The sequence below is a fragment of the Anomalospiza imberbis genome, chromosome 3, assembly GCF_031753505.1.
Source record: "Anomalospiza imberbis isolate Cuckoo-Finch-1a 21T00152 chromosome 3, ASM3175350v1, whole genome shotgun sequence".
Taxonomy (NCBI): Eukaryota; Metazoa; Chordata; class Aves; order Passeriformes; family Viduidae; genus Anomalospiza; species Anomalospiza imberbis.
The window spans coordinates 14,521,242-14,547,811 of NC_089683.1; the positions used below are offsets into that span (position 1 = coordinate 14,521,242).

Genomic DNA, 26,570 nt, shown 5'->3' on the forward strand with positions numbered 1-26,570 from the left:
TTGGGATTTTGCTTTCTGTATCATCACAGTTCCTGAGTATTGGAATCACTTGCTGACACTTGCACATGCCAGCCAATACACTTTTGACATAATTTCTTATCTTTCTTCTTTGACCTCTGTTTTAAGAAGTGAGATGATGACCTCATCCTCAGGACTGTGATGTCATCAGAAGTAGTATAAAGTTTCAGTCAATAATGAGGCATGGCAGTGACCAGTGAAAAGCAAAACTGAGAGGATTATTTTGTCAAATGATCAAATGTGGGACTGCAATTTTCCTGGAACTGTTGCAGCTGGAATTAGAGGCAGGGCAGGAAGCATTGATCATGTACCAAAATGCTCATCTGTAATGATAACATCTCTCGTGCCATCAGTGTGTGCATTGCATAACCAAAGTTGATTTTGAACCAAGTACTTTTGGACTTAGTTTTGCGACAGATACACCCTTTCCTCCCCTTCACTGAAAAAAAAATGGGAAAAGGAGATCTCTAGTAAATGAACCACTAGACAAGTTTTTTTGCTTCTCAGAGTATAACAAGTCTTGATGGAGAAGGTTCTCAGAAGACCCTTTCTTCCTTCTCTAGATCCACATCCAACTGTGCAAACCCTTGAGAACCTCAATGCTTCCTTTATATCCTAGCAGCTCTTTCCCCAGTCAAAAGTAATTTCTTTGCTACAAAATACTTGGCTACTGAGAAACAGAGACTTCTGTTGACTCCTATGATCCAAATATCATCAAAGCAGAAGAGTGTAGGGGTATTTAAATTAGGAACAAGAGAGGAACATATCAACCCTGCTGGAGCTACACTTGTACCAGTCCAGTCTCATCAGAAAGCAATTTAGCTCCAAATCTGTAAATAGCCACAGTTGAGCTCTCTAAAGGTAATCTTAAAAAGCTTAGAAAAGCTTGAGCCCTGATAAAGCAAAGCAATTGCAAAGTGAGGTAAGGGATAGAACAGTGAAATCATCAATGTGTTCTTTCTTCAGCCAAGACCACAGTTCCTGCATATGTTTGTTCAAACATAGACCTGTATCCTGCTCAGGTAAAATACATACTGGTGTCTAAGAGCACATACATACAAGAAATGAGAGATCATAACACAGCTCGTCTATCCTGTCATGGACAAAATGCTTTCCAGCCCAAAATCTAGCTTTTCATCAGTCCAATATATCAGTGCATGACTAGCAAAACTTCTGCCCAGAATACTGTTTTCAAAGCACAGCAAACCAAAATAATTGGTATTATTTGTTCAGAACAAAATAGTACAAAATCTGCTTTGAGAACTTCAAACAAAGCTGGTCTGTTTCCCAGGGTATAATCTTTTCTTCACAGTACCTGCAATGCTTGGAAACTAAATGGCAATCTTAATGCCAAAGAGGAGAAAGATATTTGGAAACCAACTCCTTCTGTTGAGAAGTTTGTTTCTTTTCACTCAGCCTCATGTCTGAAATTTCCAGATCAGCCTGCCTACCAATGTGAAATTCTCCTTGCAAATAGGTTCTGAAAGTTATTTCTCGGGGATTGTAAAACTGGACATCTTGATTAGTACACTGTGTTGTTTCCACCTTACCAGGAAAACTGCAGGTAGCAAAAATGTAACAGCTGCTCTTATGATAATAAGAGGATTAATACATATTGTGTGTAAAGCTTTTCCTTCTGGTGAGCTAAGAATTAAGTGCTAATATAGGTTAGCTTGAAGTTCATTCTATAACTCCACCGAGAAAGTAAAGTATCTAAAATGTGTTTTAAAATACAAGTAGCAATATTTGGTGCTTCTCTCTGTGACAGAAAAATTCTTCACTTCTGTGCAGACCAGGGTAGAGGGAGTCTTTGCTGTGTGTGGCTCCTGGTGAATGCAGGGGCACTCTGTCCCTGGCTTGGCTTTACAAGAAGCAGGTTTTCTTGGCTTTGAAGTGAGATAATTCTGTACTCTCCCAGGTACCGTAATTAGTTCTGGCTCTCATATAAACTGGATGAAAGGGGTTTTACTCTCCCCTCGAGAAAGAGGCAGATGGAGGATTGTGAGCAACCTGTCAGGAGGAGAGGCAGACTGTGATTATTGTCTCCCTCACCAGTGAACTGATGGGGAAGGCTTCTGCAGGTACTGCCCAGAAGTTCACATCTTCATCCCTTCATCCAAAGTAAAGAAAGGTTTATTACTTTTGCTGTAAAAAAGTGAGATAGTGCAACCTCATACCACTTAGTGTTTTCCTCTCTCTCTAATGCTCAGTTTTCTTGAATATTTGAAGTGACAGAATATAACCAGATTAGAGCAGTGTTTTGTTGTTTATTTTTTTTGTTTTTAACAACTGTGTGTAACATTAAAAGGGTACTTTTCACAATTCAGCTTCTGCAGCAGGTGTGGGTCCTGTGCCTCCACCTGAAGGACTCCTGCTTTCTCTTCTCAGGGCTTTCAGTAACAGTGAGGCACGAGGGAGCTCTGGCTCTAAGATCTTTCCACACTGTCCTCTCGTTCCTTCTTCTGTGCCAAACTGGAAGACAACTTAATCTGGCAGCACAGATTTCAGATCTCCCTGATCTTTAACCTCAAGGCTTTGTATTGGGTGAATCGGGGGGAGAGGTGAGATACTGGATTGGGATAATCTGTTTTAGAAGTGTTTTCCTTTTAATCCCATTATTGGGGGTTTTACTGATTACAGTTTGAGCCACTGTGCTTGTTTTGAGTTAAAAGTACAATCATCCATTGAATTCTTGTGATAAATTTTTATCAGGCAAAATTTGAGCTAAATGGAATAATGACAATATTTTAAAACATATTTTGCTTAAGCAAATAATCTTTTGAGTCTTGGTTGCTGTAAAAGCTGACAATCTTATTGTTGTTGGCTCTTTTGTTCTTAAAAATATATTGTTATAGATAAAGTTAATAATAAAAATTGTGTGAAAATCCTAGGAACAAGCTGAGGCATAGAATTAAATCCTGCATATCACAAGACAATAAATTCTCTTTAATTGTTTGCATCAAGCCTGGGTAATTAATCAGTAAATACTGCATTCTTTCTCTTATCTAAGCATTTCGTTCACCTGATTTAGGCTGAGAACTCATATAAAACTCTGACTGGAACCTCTAAGTCAGTTGTATTAAAGCAGGAACATTGTCATTTATTTCTGTTTTTCAGCTGCTGTCATTCTTTACATCTCCTGCAAGGAGATGCATACCTACATGATATTATCTGAGAAATTAGCTTAAGTTTTATGATTTCTACAACTGGAGTGCTAATACCTTTAATAGGTATGATTGAGTTTGCAAAATTATGAAAAAGGTACTTTATGTCTGTTTCAGGTTCAAATTTCTATGAGTGGTAGAAGTGTCCCAGGTAATTCAGTAAATCCTTCCCTTAAAGTACTCACAGTGTCAAAATGAGTGTCTCTCCAGAACTGTTATAGCACTAAAATCCCTGAACATAGTAGTGAATGTTATTTTAGAACTATAATTTAACAACATTTCATCTCCATCAGTCTAAAAATAATTACTTGGAAAACTAAATTTAGATTTGCTTTGACAAAGGGTATATTATCCAACGGAGGAACTGTAGTCTGTGGTTTGAAAGAAAGTGGGTTTTTTTCTGATTTCTGCCATTGTGTTGAAAGCTGAGCAAAAATTAAAATTTTACTCTAATGAAAACTTCAGTATAAAAGAGTCTTGAAGTCTAAAATGCACAACAGTTTTTGCAAGTGAAACACACCTGTCCTAAAGGGGTGTTTACTATGTCTATGTAATCTGGTCGCAAAGTTTGATGTGCTTGAGTGGCTCTCAGGAGGCAATGATCCATCAGAAGGAAATGTAATTCAATGTTGAACTGAGAAAGTTGAAACAATTTTAGTTAGTCCAGTATTAAGATACTATAAATGAATGTATTACCAAGCCTGCCTGCTCTACATGTAGCTCTTTAGGTGTATGCTTTACATGTAGCTCTTTAGGTGTCCTGCCCTTACATAAATGGGTCAATTCTGTCTCCATGTATTCCTCTTCACTGTTTGAAAAAAGCTTATCAGCACTTGTGTATACATGCAAGAATTGTTTAAAAACATTATGTTTCAGAATTGTTTTGAGAAAATAGGTACATTCAGGAATAAACACACTGTGAAAATTATTTATCCTTGTTCCATAAATACAGTAGAAGAGTGTGTTAAAACAAGCCCTTTTTAATCTATGGAAATAATATACTTTGGTGAAATTAGGAAAATCCATTTCATTGTGTCCAGCATGTCCTGGCACAGAAAACCTTTGTCCTGGTGGCCTGTATGCTTTCCATATTCCATTATGCAAATGTGAGAATTTATCAGGTACTTTGCCTCATTCCTGCTACCCTCATTCCATATCTGCTTCAGACAAATGTACATACCATGCACAGTCTCTCAAAGCCAGCAGCTTCTGCCCACAAAAACAACATCAGCTTGTTTTTATTACTCACATATCAGCCACATTGTGTTGGTGGTATCATGCACAAAGAGAATTCCCATCCCAGTGAGTTTAGAGTCTGAATGTATCAGGCCTAGTGCTCAGTTCACACAGAGCAATGTAATCCCTTTAAAGCCAGTGAACTCTGTATTACACAAGCAAAGGGTTTGCTCATTGCTTCAAACAGTGAAGTTTTGGGTTATTTTTAAAAAAGCAAGAGTAAGAACAGGAAAGCAGTGTTTTGTATCAAGCACTGCCATAGTAAAAGAAGAGACAAAGGACTGGTCAGAAAACAAAGAAAATAATCCCGTTTAGTAGAATAAAAACCAAAGTCATACCCACAGGTAGGTCAGAGTCATGTCAAGGTACATGTCTGCTTCTGATGTGAGCTCTTCAGACACCGTTTTCCCCATTCCAATCCCCACACTGCAATTTGGGCACTAGCAAAAAAGCCTCCCTGTGCAGTCATCCCAGTGATATCAGATGTCACTCCCCTGCAGCCCTAGATGACAGCCCAGTTCATTCACCCTGCATGTTTTTCATGTTGCTTGCGTGGGATCATGCTTATTGCTTGTCTACCTTGTCCAGGTCAGATGTTATTTGTTCTGTGTAATTCTGCTTCCTGTGGCAGATTCAGCCTGATATGTTTTTTCTCACTTTTTGTTTCATACTGCTAACTTCTCTCTGCAGATATTGAAACAGCTTAGTGCAAGCACATCTTTTATTTGCAAAACCTCTAAGATATTTGTATCATTAATCAATCAATATTCTTTCCCTCAATCTTCTTTCTGTAGAGTAGGCTTTAAATGTAGCACATCCACATTACAAAATTCTTCCTCCTCCTCTTCTTCATGTATTTCTGAACTAGCTTATGAGAAATTTAGGACAAAAAGCAAGGTACTGATACATTTTTAAAAATTCAAATTTTTGCCCAAATAACCCATAACCTGATCCTTCTTAAAATATAATCTTACTGCACGTATGTATTATCATCCGTTCTTTCCAAGTTACATCACAAGTTCACATGGCATGTTTTGGTTACCCAGCGTATGTTCTTGTAAATTTCAGAATCTCACCTGAATGCAGATCTGAATTTTCCCAAAGTTTGGAATGAAAAGATCACATCTGTAGTATTACTTCACATATGTTTAATTTTCACATTTTATGCTGTCATTTGCTGATTGGAGTTCCTTCTGTTTATTTTACTGGCGTTTTGAATTCCCAGATACCTGTCTGTCTGCAAAGCACAGCTACTGAATTGCATGTCCAAACCCAACTCCTGCCAACAGCAACCAACCCCATCCTAATTTCAGACTGCCTGTTTGGCTTACCTAGCTGTAATTATTTACGTGACATTGCTAATATCAAGCTCAGCATGAAGGTTAGATCCTCAATTTGTTGAAACTGACATACCTTCCTACATCTGCCAGACCCAACTGAGAGGCTGCCAGGCTCTAACAGCCAGCTCCCGCACCAACAAGCTACAAGCAAGTCTCCACAGGCTCCTGGATCAGGAAGATTCCTCTGAAAAGTATAGAGAATATCCTACACTGCACTGTGTAGGTTGTCTGGAGCCCCCAGGTGGGATTTACATGAGATAGCAGTGTAGCTATCTAACATCACACTCCACTCAGGCTAATACCTCTGTGAAGCCTATGCAGAGCTGGACAGTGGCTCCAATAGCTCAGCTAGGTGGATGTGATTGCTCAGCTCTGCTTGGTGCTGAGTAGAAATGCTGTGGACTTACCTGTGATTTCATCAAGTCAGCCTCTAAATACTCTGCCCCACCATCACTGTAAGAGTAGGTCTCTCTGAGGAATAGAGTCCCGAGTCACTTAGACAAGCATCAGGCTGTTCCCTGGATCTGCCTCTTTTGCCTCCTCCACCAATCATTCAGCAGTGGCAGTTCTATAACTGGTATGGGAAGTGCTGTTCTCCCCCTCTCATTCCTTCTCCTGAGTGGTTCTTCTGTCAATCCATGGCAGTGTCCCAAGACCACCACCTCACAGATGTGCTCTCTGCCTTCCAGGAGAGCAGCAGCAGGGATGTCTGGGCATGTTTTCCCTGGCTTGGGACATGTCTTGCATCTCACATTTGTCACAGGTTTGCTCACTCTGCTTATTGTCCAGGTCAAGTGCCAAATTTCCAAATTGTTATGTTTTTTCCATCCTTATCCTGCTAGTACTGGCCACATATGAGGGCCACCAGTTTCACAGAGCTACCCAGCCTTTCACAGGAATAATAATATCACATTATAGTGGTGTTGTATAGTAACACAGCATCCAAAGAGTGACACTTGGACACTCTGCACTGGGTATCAGGAAGTGAGCAAGAATTAACCACTCCTCATCCTGATTTACCAAAGACCACTGGGCTTCGAGCTGGGCCTGCTCTAAGGCACTGGAGTTAAAAAGCAAATGAACAATTAAATTCCTACATTTAGATTGCGTGTCCAGACATTTCGAATCCAACCGGGATCTTTCATCAATGGAATCTGAAAGAAACAAAACATAAAAAAAAAAAAAAAAGTTAATTAACCATACACAGAAGTTAATATATACAGGCCTCATTCATGGTCCTTGAAACCCAGGTTCAATTAATACCTCTCCTAAGATTCCTTTGTAAACCACATGGCCTTTGTGTTATCCTCACTTTTTATCTGGACTGAGAAATGTTCTCAAGTCTCTCTTTCCACCACCTCAGTTTTCAGGGGTTTTGCAGAAGGATTTAGTCCTCTACTAGTAGGATCTGTATCATCAGCTGGAGAGAACTTGAAAGTCAGCAAATACTGTGAGCTCTGAAGAACCACAACAGTGTCTGTTTATTCTTGTGCAGGATGGGGATATCAAAGATCTTTTCATATGGCATCATGCCTCGATGTGTTCGTGGTACAGGAAGACCTCTAGTACACAATAGGACAGGAAAAGCCGTTCTGTAGAACAAGAACACACTTCAGCCCCTTTGAAGCAACCTGATGCTCAGGGTCTGCATAGCAGAGGCATGAGTATATTCCATGAGTAATGCCTCTGCAGACAGGCAGCACAGGCACCTCAGCAGTGTGACTGTACTTCCAGAGACAGAGCCCACAGCTAAGGTGACAATTACTGTGACAACCTCTTTATGAACGCACAAAAGTAGGAGTAAATGGTGATTTCATTTTTAAAGAAGCCACAGTTGCAAGACATATTAACATTAATTAATACCCACTAAGTAGGGTAAGCTTTCAGTGTTTCTGGAGATGAAGGGACACATATAAATAAAAGGAAAAGTTGTTGAAGAGAAATTCTGAACTGCATTTTATAATACTTCTCATTCCGTAGTGAAATTTCATACTGTAAGGACTAACACTACAGGATCAATAAATACAATGATGATGATGATGATGATGATGATAAAAACAAATAATTTGAAAGATTTCCCTTTTTTGCCTAGAAAAGTTATGGCCAGATTTACTGGTGGTGTGTTCTCAAAACACCCATATTCCCACATATTCAAATCTCAACATTTTTCAAACAAAAATGCTTACCAGGAAAAAAGAAAAACCATTCTGCTCTCTATCATTCTCAAGTTATATGACACCCAGAATACTCTGTGGAATTTTACTAAGCAAATAGAAAAGGTATCAAATTATCCTTTTTCTGAACTTTCTTCCATTTGAATAAAGACTATGAAACCATTACAAATAGGGAGCAATCAGAAATAGCAAAACAAGCACTACAGAAATAAATTCACCTGGTTCTGGTAGGTTCAGTTCTTAAGGGTTCCATTACTGTTAATTGCACTGGTAATTACACTCACATGCTCTGGTACATGTGTAATTAGAATATCATTTCATGTGGGGGACGTGACAAGTAAGTTTGAGGTGGCACAATCAGAGGAAGACAAAGAGGTCTGGCACATAGGCTGCCTTCTGTTCACAACAATATCTTGCACTTGGAACATTCCAATAAGGATTGCACCACAGTATTCAAACAGAGTTTACCAAGTCTCTCAACAACCTTATGGACCAGAAGATATTATAAATTCCATGTATCAAATTAAGAAATTGAAATGCACCCTGTTTAAATGACTTACTTGTCATTACAAAGGACTTCTAGCATCTGAATTAGGAACAGACCTCTTTCGACATGGCCCATTGTTTTAACAAGTGGTCTATCTTTTCTGTTCTCAGGAGCAGAATAAAAATACCAGCAATGTTACACCAATAATTAAATGAACAGAAATACTCTTCCAGGCTAAATTAATAATTGAAATACGGATGCATGTTATATGCAAATGCTGAATTCAATGTAATTGTATTTTCCTGTTGCATGTGCCTGTTTGTGTTTAAGAGGCATCATAGAGTGGTTTGTGTTGGAAAGAACCTGAAAGACCATCTGGTTCCAACCCCCCTGCCATGGGCAGGGACACCTTTAATGTGACTAAAGTGCTCAAAGCCCCATCCAGCCTGGCCTTGAGCAATTCCAGGGATGAAGCACCCGCAACTTCTCTGCCCAACCTGTTCCAGTGCCTCACCATCCCCACAGTAAAGAATTTCTTCCTAATATCTAATCTAAGTCTACCTTCTTCCAATTAAAAGATGTTCACCCTTATCCTACAAGCCCTCATAAAAAGTCCCTCTCCAAGTCTCTTGTTGCCCCTTCTGGTACTGGAAAGCACCATAAGGTCTCCTCAGAACCTTCTCTTCTCCAAGCTGAACAACCCCAATTCTCTCAGCCTGTCTGCAGAGGACAGGTGCTTCAGCCCTCTGATCACCTTTGTGGCTTCCTCTGCACGTGCTCCAGCAGTTCCACATCTTTCCTGTGCTGAAGGCCTCAGAGCTAGGTGCAACACTCCCACGGGAGGTCTCACCAGAGCAGAGGGGCAGAATCACCTCCCTCACCCTGCTGCCCACACTGCTTTGGATGCAGCCCAGGACACAGCTGGCTTTCAGGGCTGCAAGCACACATTCTTTCTTTTTCTTTCTATCAAAATTCCATGATCCAAAAAATAAATCTCAGAAACACTGTAATAGGAACTGCCACAGGAAAACAGTACATTTCATTAGCAGAAAAGTCAACAGTGTGTTGCAACAGAGTTGGTAATTTTACAAAAGTGCTGCTGCCTGTGCATTCAGTTCCTCTGAAAAACAGTGATCAGAGACAGTCCTGTAAAACATTCTTTGTGTACTGGTGAAACAACCACGCGACTCTCCAGGATCCCTGCCAACATTTTGAAAGTACAGTTAATGTTGCAGTTAAGTTTAATTTGATGTTTTGAGTTGTCTCATCTCTTGTTCCTGTTCACATTTTTAAAACAACCCTAAGGAGCTTTCATTCAGACCTGCAATTAATGGAAAATTTTAGAATTTAATGACTTATGTTTTGTCCATACTTTTTGAGTGACTGTTGTAAAACAGCTGTCTGCCTTTCCTATTTAGTAGGCTTGGAAATGCAAACTGACATGAGCAAAAAATATTTCAAAGCAGACACAATGCATGAAATCTTTCCTTTAGCTGTGCTAGCCTCAGAAGGCACCCTGCTGACCTTAGAGAACAAGCTAATGTGGGGAAAAGATGACCTTGCACTTAAGCTAGTGAAATAGGACACAAGTGCTATTCCTGTACAAGGCAATCATAGTCAAGGCACAGGCGGAGGCACTGGGACACTCTGGCCTGTGCCCTGATGCTGGAAAAACAGCACTTGGCACAGGTGCTGCCACAGCCAGCTGGCAGCTCCCAGCTTGGAAATGAGCACAGAGCATTTCCACAGACCTCTCAAGGAGGCCAACTGGTTTTTAGTGCTGATGGAGTTTAATAATAATAATAGCAGGAGGTGAGTAGATCACACCAGGTAGCATCAAAGCCAGAGAACAGGCACTGTCACTCTTTAGTTTACTACCATCAGTGTAGCCAAGAGATCCAGATCTCCTCTGAAGCTACCTGAGCTTTTTTGCTTCCAAGAGTGTGGGTATATCACAGGCATTATTGCACAGCTCTCCTGATGACTGAAATAAATATGCTCCTAAACTGTCAGGAGAAATTCAATAATATTTATAAGAAAACTTTAATTTGTGGTGCAAAGCAAAATTTGCCCTTTGACCCTAAAGAGAGTCTTTATGACCCTATATTGCCCAGTCTGTTAGCATTAAGCCAAACTGTACTTTTCCCAACTTAATACGGAGTGTTTAAGAATGAAGATATTTCTTTTAGCTGATAGAAGGTGAAGTAAAACAGAAGATTCAGAGCTAACAGAGATGGCCTGATGTCTGCAGAAGAACAGATTAGTCTTAATTTCATACTCTCAACTTAGATGGAAAAATATATCTTATATAAAAATATTGCAAGCAAAAAATAGTAGCAGTAGCTGTAATCCATGCCCCCTTGGGAGAGATATGGAAATGCAGTGAGCATGAAAAGAAACAGGAAATATTTAGGCTTTAGGAAAACTTTATAATAGTAGGAGCACCCAAGCTCTGCTATGGCTTGCCGGAAGAGGCTGAGATCTTTCAGAGCAGGCTGAACACGCATTTGACAGAAATGTTTTAATTATAGTTGAATTTGCCTCTAGGCATAGAGATGGACCAGATGATCTCTGAGTCTCTTGCAGCTTTGTATTCTGTTAGTCTGTGATAAAGTGACATGGCAGAATGAGAATCCATTTTCAGTTCTTTTCTAACAAGGAAATCTCATAGTGGGAAAAAATACAGAAACTGGTGATGAAAACCCTGTTACATGAAATGCTTTGAATTTAAAAAAAGTAGTGCAGAAACAAGTTATAGGGAAGCACAGCACAGTAAGCCAAGGGATGGGCAGGGTGTCCTAAGCAGCTCTTCTGTCTCAAACTTCTGACTCAGCCTCACGACATCACCTGACTGGTGTTTAGCTCATCACACTGATGCAATAGGTGTTGTAAACAAAGTTATTCATTTGTGAATTACTCAAGTAATTTAAATCAGGTTCCTACAGTAATCATGCCCCTAAATGTAGTTAAGTACACACTTTGCTTTATTTCTGCTAGTACCAGATAGAAACATCCTATTACTTCCCTTGAGGAGGATCTGATGCCCAGAATGAGTTATATTTTCCCTGCACTGTAGGTGCCTAGAGCAAAGCAGCTGGTCTGTTCTTTCACAGAGAACCAGAGTAGGTATCTTTTGTGAGGAGATGCTATCTCCACTACAGAGTAATTTTAAGCAACAAAGAGGAAGGAGGGCCACCTTCTTTCAAGGTAAGATGACAATCCAATTGCCACATGATCATACTGCCTTTCTAAGTGACCTAAAATAAGAAAACCATTTCCTAGCTTCTCACATAAGTCAGATTTGACTGACAATTTTAATTCTTCTGGAGAGATTGTAACTAGTCAAGACAAAGCTTGGGACATCAGTAAATAATGTGGAAAAAAAATGTAACTACCAAGAGTTCTGTCAGAAACTTCAGTAGTGAGTGTCTCGTTAAATGGCTTGATGTTCTAGCACTCCAAACAAAAACACCCTTATCTGTATTTATCTTCTATAAGAAGGCTACCAAAATAAAGCCACTGGTCTGTAGGAGGCAACATGGGAGCTGCTGCCTATGGACATGACCACAGAACAGTTTAAGTACTTTGCAATATGGAAGCCAGAGTCAAGTTTTGTCATATGAAGCAGAGGAAGCACAACCAGAAACCAGTTCTGTTTAATCACCTCACTCAAACCTGGCCCAAAGTCAAAGGAGCCATTATGCTCAAGCACTCTGGTAGCTCCAGGGTCCCAAGGCATACATGGAGACAGAGGAGCAGGTGTAGGGTGGGAAGATCACAGCAGTTTGGAGTCTTCTTGCTTGCCTAGCCCTCACAGCCTCTATTTCTCTGGAGAAAGCATGGGTGCCAGGGCAGCTCTTGCAGCATTAGCAGTGTTCTCCCTGTCCTTTCCTTGCTGAAAACATGGATGCCTGCATTGTAATCATAGAATGGCTTGGGTTGGTAGGGACCTTAAAGACCATCTAGTTTTAATCCCCCACCACCATGGGAAGGGATGATACACACTACACCAGATTCCTCAAATTCCCATCCAACCTGGCCTTGTATGCCTCCAAGGACAGAGCATCAACAACTTCTCTGGGAACCTGTGTCCCTGCCTCACTCTTCACAGTACAGATTTTTTTTCCTAAAATATAATACAAATCTCTCCACTTTTAGTTTAAAACTGTCCCCTTTATCTGATCACTGCCTGCTTATGTAAAAGTTGTTCTTTGTCTTTTTTTTTATAGTCCCTTTCAAGTACTGGAAGGCAAATCTAAGGTGTCTTCAGAACCTCTTCTCTCAGCCTGTCTTCATAGGAGAGGTGTTCAAGCATTTTTATGTCCCTCTTCTAGACTTGCTCCAACAACAGGTCCATGTCTTTCCTGCACTGAGGACCCCAGATCTGGATGCAGCACTGCAGGCAGGATCTCACCAGAGCTCCTTTTGATGGAGCCCAGGATACATTTGGCTTTCTGGGCTGAAGGTGCACATTGCCAGTTCCTGTCCAGCTCTTCATCCACCAGAATCCCCAAGTCTTTCTCTGCAGGGCTGCTCTCAATGAGTTAATCTCCCAGTGGACTACATCAAGTTCCTAAATTATTTTGAAATCCAGATATAAGCTGAATGCTTTGTAATAATACAGCCTATAAATTAAAAAGTGAGAATATTCATGGCACTTCTGTCCTGGAGCTGCTGCAAAATGCAGAAGAGCTCAGGCATGGTGGTTTGCTCACCACACTTTAAAGTGACTTTGAAATAAAGATAAAATTAAGGACTGAAAGCAAGACACTATGAAGCTGCTCATTTAGCCAGAAACCTCACTGAGTACATCCCAGGGCTGGGTTAACACGGGGGACCCTGGTCTGTGAAATACACCCTGAAAGAGCCTCATGCCACGTCTGGATTTTTTCTGCTGAGCTCCTCCCTTTTCTTAACCTCACCCTAGTCACTCAGAGAGAGAATTATCAGCTGTTTATCTAACATCTTGCAGCGCATGCTGATGAAGGCTGTTCTGTCACTCCCGCAGACCGTTCCGCAGGGTGGAGACTGTTTGGCCGCCACCACCATTGGCAGGGATGGTGGCCCCACCACCACACCGGCACTTGCTTTTGTAGGATATTTTAATGGCTGCAGTTAACACTGCACCTGGGAATGTTTCTCTTAGGAACCACCCTAGGCTACCAAAAGGTGTTTCATGAGGTGATGTATCCACATCACCTGATGTTCACCCCACCCTCCCTCATGGCATCAGCCTTTCCAGACCCAGACACCTCCCTGAGCAACTTCTCCATCAGCCCTGGACGTGGCAGCTGCTACCCAGAGCACAGAAGAGGGCAATACATGCCCTTCACCAGAGAAGGGTGAAAATGGCTGCTCCTCCTCACAGCCAGGGGCAGAAAGCTGGTGGGTGGTTGAGCTTCATGACTGCAGGATTGACGCTGCCCGTGGCTTAGACGTGGTGAGGCTTTGGGTCATCCAGACCTTCATTGTTAAGTGCAAGGCAAAGGAGTTCAGAGCTAGATCTGGCTGCATATAGGATCTGCAACCACGAAGAATCTGTAAATGCTGGGTTTTCATGATACAGAGCCAACAAAACTGACCTGGCCCGCTGATGTTCAGTCTGACACAGGATACGTGCTCAGTCATGTAAACAGAGGGCTCTCTGAAGAGAAAAAAGGAAGGAGCTATCAAGAAGTTCCTGATTTAGTTCAGAGGGATTCTGGTCAAACAGGTACGGCAGCAGAGCTGAACTGGCAGCAGGCTTGTTTAAAGACTTGAGAAACTGGGTTTGTGCCACACGCTGGATCCCCAGGCTCCCCGCTCCCAGCAGTACACGGAGCAAAGCTGCTACTGCTGCTGTGCTGTGCCTGCTCTTCAAATCATACCGGGCACAGACTATGTTTTTGCTTGCTAGCAAACTTTGTCATGGGTCACATACAAATACCTTGTACAAATACCTTATAGAAGCTTGTGGGGAGCCTTCAGAAAGAGGCATTTCCCTGATCCCATTTGTTTTCTGTCCAATTGTAGGCATGAATTTCAGGAATGATGATGGGGTTAGGAAGATGACAGCAAAAATCTGTGTGCTGCACACTGAAATCTGCACAAGCCTTTCATGTTATGATTGAACCCTTTGTCCATTTGCCTAGGGCAGCTGCCTCCATAGAGGCATAAAGGTCATGGCAAGTGGGAGGCAATGGCCACATCTGGAGCTGACCTGTAAAACCTAGCTGGGCTTCTTATTCTCTCTGTTTATTTACTTTGTTTGCTTGTAGACTTACTCAGAGGTCTTCCCTATGGGTATCATAGCTATTTTAGGCTGCCAGTGATGCTTCCCATCCCCCTGTTCATTGATTTGTGGAAAGCCTCCCGTAAGAATGCAATTTATTCAAAGAATATTAAATTTTGCCACAGAGGGAAGTTCCATTAAGTCAGTACTGATATGTAAGTACTTGCATATTAGTCACTGTCCAGAGTCATCAAAGGCACCAACAGTGATGGGCAAAAAAGGTTTTAATGTATGGCTTCATGACAGGCTTGATAGAGTCATAACAAGCCTCCATTAAAGTGTGAGTGAATTAAAATATACATGGGGTTTTTTCTACTTTGTCCACCTAGGGGAAAAAAAAACAGGTAGGCTTGCTGTTCTTTGAAAAGCTTCAAGCATTCAAATATTAAGCCTCACATGCACATTCCTGACAGCAGACAAAATTGTATTGTGTGTAGTTTTTATAGGGGTTTTTGAAGGGATTTGCTAGCCACAGCTTTTTAGGGAGTAAGTTTATGTTTTGTGGAACATAGGTATGTTCGTAATATGAAGAGACCTTGTGTCCCAAGATCAGATTTCTGGAGTGGGACAACAGAAGAGGAAAAACAATCCTACATCTGAGGGGTAGGTCAGGAAGTTTGGAAACTTCCATTGCAGCTGGCACTATTGCAGGCTGTCTGTGCTCTGCTGCACAACCCAGCTAACGCCACTCTGCTTCTGTTTTTTAATATAAAATAGAGAAACATTATCAACTCAGACTACTGTTAGGAAAGCAAATTTCTCAATTTTCACTGTTTCTGACTTCATTGGGTCAGTACACAGGGCTCACATGTAGTAAAGACTGCCTGTATGCAAAAGTAAACATGTTCATAAATAGACTTTGGAATCAGCTCCCTACTGGCTCTTGTCCAGAAGGGCAGAAAATAAGGAGGAGGGGAGTGTGCCTCTTCATTGCAAGTGATTTGTTTTTCTCACTAATGCTACACATTGTTCAGGACTATTTCTAGGAAGAAGGCAGTCATAAAATCCAATCAATATATGCTGCAACATTGCTGACTAGAAGAAAAACAGAATGTGCAGAACAAGAGGAAGTCTTTGAATAAAATTCTTGGAAAGAAGCATCTCAGAATGCAGTGGGCCAGGAACATTTTTTTCTGTGGTGCACATTTAGTACTTGTTCATACAGAAAGCTTGAAAAGTATTTAGAAAGGTTTTTTTAAATGTTAATAATCCCTTGGGCTTGACTGGGCTTTAATTAATACTAAAATAACTGCATTGGCTTTGAAATTCTTTCGCCATGTCACAATGTCACACTTTTAGAAGTTCTCTGCCTCTCCTACTTTCTTCAGTATTTTGCCTAAACAAAGCTTAGTGGCCTGGCAGCCATCAGTCTCTTTGTTAAATGTCATGCAGTTTTTCTCCAGGCAGGGCAGTGCTATGGGTGAAGCTTTACAGATCCCTGGCTGCAGAGAATGAAGTTTGTAATCAGTGGATGCTCTACAAAGGGCTGGCTGACTCAAAAATAGAGCAACCCCAAGTGTTTATTTTATATTCCTGAGGATGCCACTGCAGCTAGGCTGGTGGTGAAGCAGTGCTGGATTGATAGAGCACAACTGGCTGCCTTCAGGAATGCTTTGGGACTGTATTTTTTGCCTTTATTGCTTAAGGAGAGACATGTTACAAGTCCTCCACCTCCAAACCTTCCCCAGCATCTATCAACACAGTCAAGGCCGTCAGAGATCCACCAGTGTCAGTGGAGGATCACAAGTGCTGTTTCTGTTACCTACACTGGAATGATTTTCCCAGAAATTAGATCAAGGGAACATTCAAATCTCCATTTTGTGAATGATCTTTTATTGACTACTTTGGACTTCAAAGGTATTCCTGACTTCAATGGATGAAGGATTGTTAACTGTTCTGTGAGAAATTAACACCTCCTGATACTCCAGACTGATGGGATTCATTTTTAAACTAACTTCACAGATTAGGTAGTCAGCAAAAAGAAAGATGGTGGCAAGAAATAATCTGTTCACTGTAGCAGCTCCTCCTGCATATTTCCTTGTTTTCACTTATTTTCTGCATATTTCTATGCTCCTGCATATTTCCTTATTTCACTTATTTTCCATGTTTTCACTATGCAATGCCCGTAATGTAATTATTCCTATATGAAGGGATTCCTGCAGAGGGCAAGCATGTGGGTCCAGCTGTTCTTATTTCACTTGAGGTGCCAACACAAAACTTTACTTTTTCAGAGTCTTTTTCACCCAGGCCACAGCCTTCCTTATGTGGCATCAGTTGAATAGAAAGATATCCTTTCTCTGGGCTGAATTGTTAGTGCTTGTGTTAGTGAGATAGCATTCATGGACTGGAGTCTCCATTGGAGACCGGATTTGGAGTCTCCATGGTATTGAATCCAAAGATATTTAATGTAAGAATCCTATTATATTCAGCCCAGATGTACCTGTCTGACTTTAAAGTGAGAGAATAGTTCCCCTTCACTTCATGGCCACCTTTTTTAAGTGGGATCAGATCCTGGGGCTGCCCTTTTAACCTCAAATAGTCATAAGAAAGATGGTTATGCCTGGATTCCCTTACTAATTAATCCACAGAGAGTGTTGCACTATTAGAGCATGATCCATTTAAGCTTCCTTAGCATGGCATGACATAGAGCATTTAAATACAAACTTTTTTCTCTAAAAGTACCTCTGACCTGTCTTGGAAAGATCATTTTGATAACTGCCTGCTATTCTTTTCCCATTAAATTTCCCATCCTTTTTTCCTACAGGATAGATCTGCTATTGTATCTCACCTAGACCATACCACTTCCATCAAAGTCAACTTCTCTTTAGCAAAATTCTCATAGTCAATGAAAAAGTGAAAACAAGTGCAAATACACCCTGAAAAGCAGTTTAGCAGTCAAAAGAGCTTCCTTTGTTGCAGCATTAAATTATCACAGAGTTTATTAAAAAAGTATCAAATTACCCTAGGGTTTATAAAGAAAAAGAAGATGCACTAAGACTCACATTCTATATTGATGTTTGTTGGCCTTCAACAGTGCTTTGAAGCTTTAATTGGGGCTCACTTTGTCACACACTGTACAGGGACAAAATGAAAAGGTTGTAACAGGATGCTTCTCTTGTGAAATCCTCATTAATTTAAGTGAAATTTTCCCAAATCTTGGCATTCAAAAGTCTGGGCGGTCATTCACTCTCTTCACCAACTTTATTAATATAATAAGGAACAAGTCATCATTAATGTAGGCAGCCTAGTATAAGCTGAAGGGTTTGTTTGACATGTATGGCAGGGTCAGGTATATGCTGCACAGCTACCACAAGGCCAGCAAGTAGTCAGGAGGTATGTCTGCTCCAGCCTGGTTTCAGGAATGCTTGTCTGAGGATTTAGAAAGCAGAAAATAAACTGCTGGTGTTGCCAAGCAATTAAGACCACTGTTCAATAGCTCTGAACTGAGACAAGCCGGTTAAAGTGAGGAACTGCCTCTCCCATATGTAAATGCTGTGCAGATTCCTAGTGAGTAGCATCTTCCCAAACCTTAGAGGAAACCTAAGTGAGCTCACACTTCCCTCTGTAGGGAGTGAAGAGATAGAGACAATTCCTAGGACTGAATTACTCCAACAGGATTGTTGCCTTTGGACTGTAGAAATAAATCATTCAGTGTATTCATACAAAACCTATCTTTCCACTGAAATGAGGTAACAAACCTGCAGCATCCTATTTTTTTCCCTTTTTTTCCTACAGTATAGATGGAGATCAAATGAAAGCATTTCTCCGCAGGAAAACAGGAGGTGGAAGCCCCAGGGAACCTGTGGGAATCCCTGGAGTGGCTGAGATTGAGGTTTCTTCCCCAGATGCCATGTGAAGAAGGGCTAGATGCTGATGTCTCTGGTGTTTGGCAGCCCTTCTCAGTGTAGGGCAAAGGCTCCTTCCAGCTCCTGCCAAAAGCTAAGGAAAAGCATTGTTGGGCTGGAAGCAGCCCAGCTCTTGCCTACAGCTTACATGGGTGCTGTGTGGAAGGGAAACCTTTTCCCCATCAGCCAGTGTCCCCATGTCCCTGGATGTGTCCACCCTCCCCCTCCAACTCTGCTTCACCCTTGCCATTAACCCCCATCTGTTCCCAGCCTTTCTGCCAAACCTGGATGCATCCCCACAGGCTGTCCTGCTTATTTGTCCTTTCCTGCTTACAGGTTACAAGTAAAGTGCCCAGCCCAAGCAAAACCCAAGTATCTGGATCCTGCAGTAAGCACTGGGTTAATTCTCAGTCCAGAACATTGTCACAGTTCTTCATCCATTGCAGAAACTTCCTTCTCTTACCCAGCTGCACAGAGCTGCCAAGAAAACTGAGGAAACTTGACCATTGCCTCCCCTGCTGCAAAAACCTGCCACCCCTCAGGCACAGGCTGCCTGCAGGAAATTAGACACCTGCTTTGGTCTTCTTCTTGCAATCATGAAGTGTTGGTATAGTATGTCTGCCAAACCACTATTAATAAACCACCTTTTTGACTGCCACAGAGTTATGCCAAGATAAAATGCCATTCCTTCTACCATCCATCTTCTTTTTGTTTCACAGGTCCTGGCAGAGCTCTCTTTTCTGTACTATTTCTTGATCTGTTGAGATTTGTGCAGCACTGACCAAGAGAGGAAGAATATAAAACTAATGAATTAGTCAAGTAAGTAGAAGTTAAAGGAAACTAATTGTTCTCAGTTTTACCATTAGGGCATGACTATCTACATCCTGCTATCCTAGGGGGGAAAAAAAGAAAGTGTATTAATTTTGAAAAAAAAACATTAACCTTCTGGCATGGGTTATATACACAGGTGTTGCTGTGGTTTGCACCCATCTTCATGGGCTTGTCCTTTACAAGTCTAATACAGCTGCTGCAGGGAAGCAGGAGAGGAAATTGATGAAAAATAGGGCTAACATCTTCTTTCATTTAAATTCCTTTCACTTAGTGTTATTTTTCACATAGAAGAGGAAAAGAAAAAAATATATTGTGTTTGTACTCTGTTTATTAACTGCATTACCCTGCTCACACACAGCACAGCCTGGTGAATGTCGCAATATATTGCAAAAGGTGTTATTAACATAATCTCCTTCCAACAGATGGAGCAGCTGAGAAAGTTGCAGAGGGTTATTGAAACTCATCCAGCAGCGTGAAGGAAAATAGCTTTGTCATCCTGTCTCAGGCCAGCACTGCACTGACCAGGGCAAGAGCCACAGCTCATTTCTCAGTCGTAGCTGAGAGTTAAGTCTTCCTTGACTTATAGTCAAGTTTTGGCCTCTGTTGCACAAACATTAGATTTCCAGAAGAAGGGATTTTGGAGCACCCAAACTTTTTTTATCAAAGGTCAAGTCTGTAACTGCTTTAAGTTAGCTCACTTGCAATGACTGTTGCATTTCCACTGACCTTACAAAAGCACCAGGATTCATACGTTGAATCCAATAAGGAATTAAAAATTAAGGACATTTAAATACCCATTGGGAAAACTCCTTCAGGTTTAATCTGGTTTTTTGTTTGCTTTTTTGGGTTTTTTTAAACAAGGCTAAAACAGATTAAGGAAACTGTTGTTTTGCAAAAGAGTTTTCAAATAAAGTATTTATTGCAAATTATTTAATTATTAAAGAGTATTTTTCCATTGAATTTCCAAAGTGTCCCTCTGAAGGAATGCTGCCCCTCAGATGCTTTTGACTCATAAAAACATCTAAGCAAACCTGGCAGAGCGGGGGGGCTCAGAAATTGATAATGAAAGAAAATCCTTGAACTCCAGGGATTTCTCAGAGATATTTAGTGAGATGGAAATCCCACAAAGCCTCGGTTTATACCTCTCCCTGATCCTTCTCTGCCTTAAAATATCCAAGAAATAATGAGTCCATGGGATCATAAAATACTTAGAAAAAGATAGGGTAATCCATCATAATTTCCAGATTTTAAAGGAAAATTAATGATTTTATTAGCAAAGCTGTGCTGAATTCCTAATTGTTTGTGTAAGTAAAAATTACCCTTGAGTTGCCTGATATATTGTTTGCTTTGCAAAGGTCACCTCCGTCCTGTAGGAGATTGCAATATGGATGGTGTTAGTCAAAGCTGTACCATGTGTAGAGGGTAAGCAGAGAGAATACTCCAGTACAATGCAGGAAAAAAACACTCCTGAGATGAAAAAAATGAAAGTGAGTAAGTTAAAAGCTTTTAAACTGGTTAGAAGGTGTACAAAATATCTCAATATAAGGATACATCCAAATTAACTGACCTTTTTTTTAAAGGGTACATCCAATTTAATTGGTTTTACTTGCTACAAGCTGTTAAATATAATATGGCCTCATTTCTAAGAAGGGAAAGATAAATATCAGTTGTCAGCCAAAAATAATACGTGGGACCACTGGAGGGCACTTTTGATTTAAAAATCCCTCACTTTAAAAGCCTTTTGGCAGCAATACAACTTCTGCAAAAGCAGGAGGGAGCAGAACTGGGGCTTGTCACTTGTTCATGAAAATTTATAGGAAAATATTTATTTCATTTTAAGATATTTTGCAGCCCAGAAGAGCTAGAGGAAATTCTGACAGATAACTTTTATGAAACATGTATTCTCACTAATTTTTTTTTCCTTATTACAGATTTTTGCAATGTGACTGTTTTGGCCTAGAACACATAACATTAATGAATCAATTAATTGGAACAACAACTATAGATTGGAATAGAACAAAAAAGTTTTTTTGTATTTTTTGTCTGTGTTGCTATGCAGACACATTGCTAACTCTGCATTTAAAAGAAGAATATGCTAAAACTATTCACCTGATCCTTGGATCAGATATCTGCCACTTGGTTCAAAGGCTTCAAGTTTACTGAAGGAGTAAAGAAGGAGCAAAGAAAAGTAGCAATTCTCTGTGTACTGGATTAATTCTAGACTAATACTGCAAAGTTTCTCCTCTCAGCAGTCTTCCTTAGATGATTGATACAGTTCACTTTAGAGGGAGAGTGCGCTTGAATAGAAAAAAAGATTTATCAGACCAGCTGCCGGTGTTCAGTCTGTCCTTTTGCAGTTTTTTTTTTCCTTGTTGACTTAAACCTTCATGAAAGGGGACTGCTTCCTGCCTGGCCTCCCTTGCTTGGAAACAGCCATGCAATTCCTTGTTCCCCATTTTGGTTGGGCAAAGTACAATTTGCTCATCCATTATAGCAGAGCATTTCTCTGCAAAGCCACAAAACCAGCATTACTACAAGATCAGACCAAGGCTTTTGTGAAATTCAGAAGACAGAAGGGAAAAAAGGAAAAGAGGGAAAGAAAAAATGGAAAACACATAAATGCCTCCATCAGGTATTTTCTTCTTGGCTTTTCTGAATGGAGGATGAAGAATTTATCATGAGCAGGCATGTCTCCATTGCCTGGTAACAGTGCCTGTAATATGGAGTAAATGATTGCCTTTTTGTGCTGTGGTCTGTGGTTCTGATTATGAACTTCCTGAGGGACTGTAAAGATAAAAATCACAGCTTGGTACTTGTTGAAGATTTAAAGAGCTAAAACTTCTAAATGGTACTACTGAGGGATAAACAGGCTTTTGCCTCCAGCCCCTGAGACCATGGCAGGGTCACAAGAGGCTGAAACTGAACAAAATTCACACTGAAGCCCACAAAATTCATCCCTACAGAACAGAACACAAAGGGGCTCTGCAAAGATGAGTGAAGGCTCTCCTTTGCTGTCAGCTTTGCAGGGAAACCATCCCAGTACAGGTCCAGCAGGCAGCAGCACAGATGTAAAGGACTCAGGGATGGTGGTGAAGTTACAGCAGAAACTACGAGCTTCATTTGGAACAATACAGATCATAGATTAAAGGGGAAACAGCTCCAGGAACTTCTTTTTCTCTTTGCATTAGTATATATGATATTATACTGGTAAATTCTCATAAAATTAGTGGCTGATTTTCCCATGAGTGTGGCTACTGGTACCAAAAGAGAGAAAATTGATTCTGAGGATGGTCTTGGAATCACTTCCATTCCTCATTTCAGGAACTGCAATCCCAAGTGGCATTTACCTCAGTTCTAATATACAGTGCATCTGAACTGGGAGTATGGGGCAGTGTGAGGCAGTGTGCCCCGACATAATGGCCACGCAGGAGGCTTTGAGTAAAACATGTCCTTCCCCTCTCATTGATCCTTTGCTCCACAGGCAAGCAGAGCTTTGCTTTCTGCTCCCATGCTCACTCTCACCTGTCTCTAGCCTTCACCATATGCAGCTCCATTTGCAATTTCTAAATTATTTCTAACTCTGTAAAAGTGATGATATCACCAAGCTCACTTGATCCCATTTCCTTAACATATTCCCCACCTCAAATATGTAATTTCAAGTGAAGTAGAAGGCAGTTCTGTATTTTCTGAACCAATTTGCCATGCAGGCTTTTCAATGATCTCCCCAGCTTGTGTGCATTAGAAACAGAGGGGACACATTCTGAGGTGCCAATATGATGGTCCCTTGTGCACACCCTGTTATGGCACCCTTGGCCTCATGGCTCCCCGGGTGATGTCTGTGGGAAATACTCAGCTGATGACAGCCCAGCCCTTATCTGCTCATTGATTTGGAACAGAAGCTCTTTGGGAAGATGCAGTGGAAGTGTCAGACTTATGCTGCTTTTCAGGAAGCTTTTCCTTACCTCCCAGAGACAGGGGACTTTAAATTGAAAAGAGTTTTAACCTTTGCCATGACTGGTAATAGCTTGGTAAGTTTTTTAAATGCAGACATCTAAAAGCCCGTAGCAAGAAACAAATATGTATCACTGCTTTCAAAAATCTCAGGGTTTAAGACAGCTCTGGTTCTTGGAGATGTGTTTGTGTTTTCTGTCTGTTTGGATTGGGTTTTTCTTATCTGCTCCACTTTTCAGAGTGTTTTACACTTGCAGCCTAGACCTCAGTAGGTTTTGTTTAGCTGCCCAGTTGGAGCTGCTGAAGCTCAGCCTTGGACTGACCAGTCCTTGGACTGACCAGTCCTTTGACTGTGGCCGTGACAAGGTGCAAACTCCTACGCTAGATGAGACTGAGTTGTCTCAGACCCTACAAAGAGTAGGAGAGTGAGAAACAGAGAGGTTGATCAGAGGCTGCTGATCTTATGGCAGCAGAAGATAAATAAGTGTTATTAAAGCACTACTCATCATGCATGTTGTTATGGTGCAAAGGCAGTGGAGGTGACAGGAGCTGGGGGATGAAGCAGCTGACAGCCACTCATGGCCCTCACAGCCTTTCATCCCCGTGGACCAAGCTGAACTTTCAGATCTATATTAAGACAGGGCACGCTCTCTGAGACATAATCTCCAGATACAGAATGATCGCTGACCTCCCGCAACCTGCCCTAAATAAAATGCAAAAGGACTTGGCCTGCAGTCAGCTTCCCAAAGAGTGAACCACAGGGAGGGAGGGGTCTGGGTTCAATTTACTGTTTGTTTTTCAGCAGGTGGGAAGGTAGCACACATGCTTGATGCTGGAGGACAGCAGATCTGCAGTGAATACCATTGAGACTTATTTACCCTTGCAGAAATAACATCCTCCACTCTCTGAAGGGTCAGCCTCCAAAATGAGAGCAAGGAGCCGCAACGAGGTGGCACCCGCTCCCCCGGCTGCTGCTGCCAACCTGCCGGGCATGGCAGGGTAAGGCCACTGTGGGGGAAAGATGCTCCTGCCCCTGAAAAGTCTGGAGTCTGCTCAGGAGATGGCTGCAAAAGGCCACCAAAATAAACCAGGAGAGCCGACACCGTGGCCCCTGTGCATTAGTTGATCCCTGTGCCCGAAGTGATACAGATCAGCCGCAGGGGAGGATTCATGCCCCATGGGAAGAGATCCTTCCCCGGCAGAGGTCCATGGGATGGAGCAGTCCCAGAGCCCAGGGCATTGCCGTCTGCAGGGACAGCTGGGAACAGCCGTGCTGTCGGAGTAGCTGTGGGTGTCCTTGCTGTAAAGTGCAGGACTGCAGCCCCCGGGCAAGCGGGCTCTGCGTCTGGCTGCTCTGGGCTGGCACAGCTTTGGTGTGGTGGGAGCAGCCTCTGGCCTGCCCGCTCTTTCTGCCTTACCCGGGACACCTGTTTGAGCTGCTTAGTGCAGAAAAAGCCTCACAGTGAGAAACGTACAGTTCTTCCATTTCCAAAGAAATTGATGCCACGTCAATTGCTACCCCCACTGGAATCTGGTGAATCCAGGACTGTCTGCAGCCCCAGAGAAATGACAGTGCTTTGTCATGACCAGTGGTTTGGCCTGGGCCTGGGAAGAGAAGGATGGAAACTTGCCCCAAGGAGCCAACCAGTCCCTCTCCCGCAGCAGCATCAACTGCAGCAGCAGCACAGGCAGACGGCGACTGCAGCAAGGTGTTGCACTTCTGGAAGGCTTCTCCCAGAGCATCTCAAAACACAACAAAACCTAAATGAACCTAAAAATTATATGTGTAGAAAGAAAATGAAAGTTACAATTTCTAGTGTGCCTGTTTAATTTGGGTACCCAGTGCAAGTGGCTCAGGGAGTATTTTTACAACTGCTCCTTGTGGTACAGGTGAAAGTTGTAGAAATACTTCTGAAGATGAAGGTCTCGAGCTGAGATCTTAGAGCACAGCTACCTAATAATTTGAAACACTAGCAAATAAAATGTGAATTTTGCCTTGGGCAGTACAGAAAGCTTGTATTTGATGCAGGAATTTGCACAGTTCTCCTGGATGTGTGCTATGTTTTGATAGGCCCAGTTTTGACCACCATCCCTACATGTTATATTTGCTTCTCTCAGTGATGCTTAATTTATGTGGGTTTTTTTTTGGTTTTTTTTTTTGTTTTGTTTTTTTCTATTCCTCCTCTGGAAAGGACATAAGTGTACAATCTTATTCCTAACCCTAGGGAAAGCAAATGTCTCTATGACATCGTATTTGTTTGGTCCTCTTGCAACATCATGATAAATCAGAGGAAGTTTGAAGTCTAAATCCTTACAAAAACAAATTTTTTGCTTCTGGAAGCATGTAAGTTTTTTATCACATGCTGCATTTCAAGGCCTGGGGCTCATATAATTTTATTTCCATACCTAGGGAATCTTTTCATCAAGGAGCTCTCTGGGATGAGCTTTTAATATTCTCAATTATATGTATTCTGTCATCCTCTCCAAGGACCTAAATTTTCTCTGTACTCTACAACATAGTGATAGACAGAACCACTTCAGTCAATCTACAGAGGTAAGTGCTTCTTCTTTTATGATGTCCTCAGCAGAAGCCCAGAGTCAGCAGCTCCTAAAGGCCAATAGCAACAGTTTCAAATGATATTTAGCACATCTATTTCTATCAGAAATCTGATATTCTTTATATGTTGAATAACACTGTTTATTTAACTTGTAATGAAACTTACACATTCACTGCAAAACAGATTGTTCAAAGGAGCTGTGGGATCCATGACTTTCCTTGGCAATTTAAGAGACTTATATGAGCAGGAAATTTCTAGAAGGAAACTAAAGCTAAAGTGCACATCATACAAATGCAATAGTTAAAGTGTTGTGTAGGATAGCTTAAATTTTAATACAGGTGAAAGCCATGAGTTTAATGATGTTTGAAATTTAAAGAAAAAAAGAAAATCCCTGACTTCTCTGTTCTTTCTCAGTTTGGTTTATATTGAAGAGTCTTGATGTCCCTTAGTGCTCCAGTCATCAGTGAACTAATCAGTCCCATCTCTCCCCACCCAGCCTCCATTCTGCTCAGTCTGTAGGGAATTTTCTGTGGAAATAGAAAGTTGCCACCTATGTTTAATTTAGAAATCAACACCTATAAACTATCTTCCTGTCTGTCAAAAACAGACATCTACCAACACACAAATACCAGGAAACCTGTGTCCTGATGGTGAGAACAGCTGGTGCTCATTTTCACCCTCCCTACATGTTCCTC

The 26,570-nt window shown here is 41.4% G+C and overlaps 1 protein-coding gene across 2 annotated transcripts in view; it reads right to left on the reverse strand.

The window, feature by feature from the left end:
- LPIN1 (lipin 1) overlaps nt 1-26,570 on the reverse strand; it is an 81,066-nt gene that overhangs the window by 53,415 nt on the left and 1,081 nt on the right. For both annotated transcript variants that reach the window (XM_068183440.1, XM_068183441.1), the window contains exon 2: nt 6,856-6,912. In XM_068183440.1, coding sequence (XP_068039541.1) covers nt 6,856-6,912 — 57 coding nt within the window. The remainder of the gene's footprint in view (nt 1-6,855; nt 6,913-26,570) is intronic.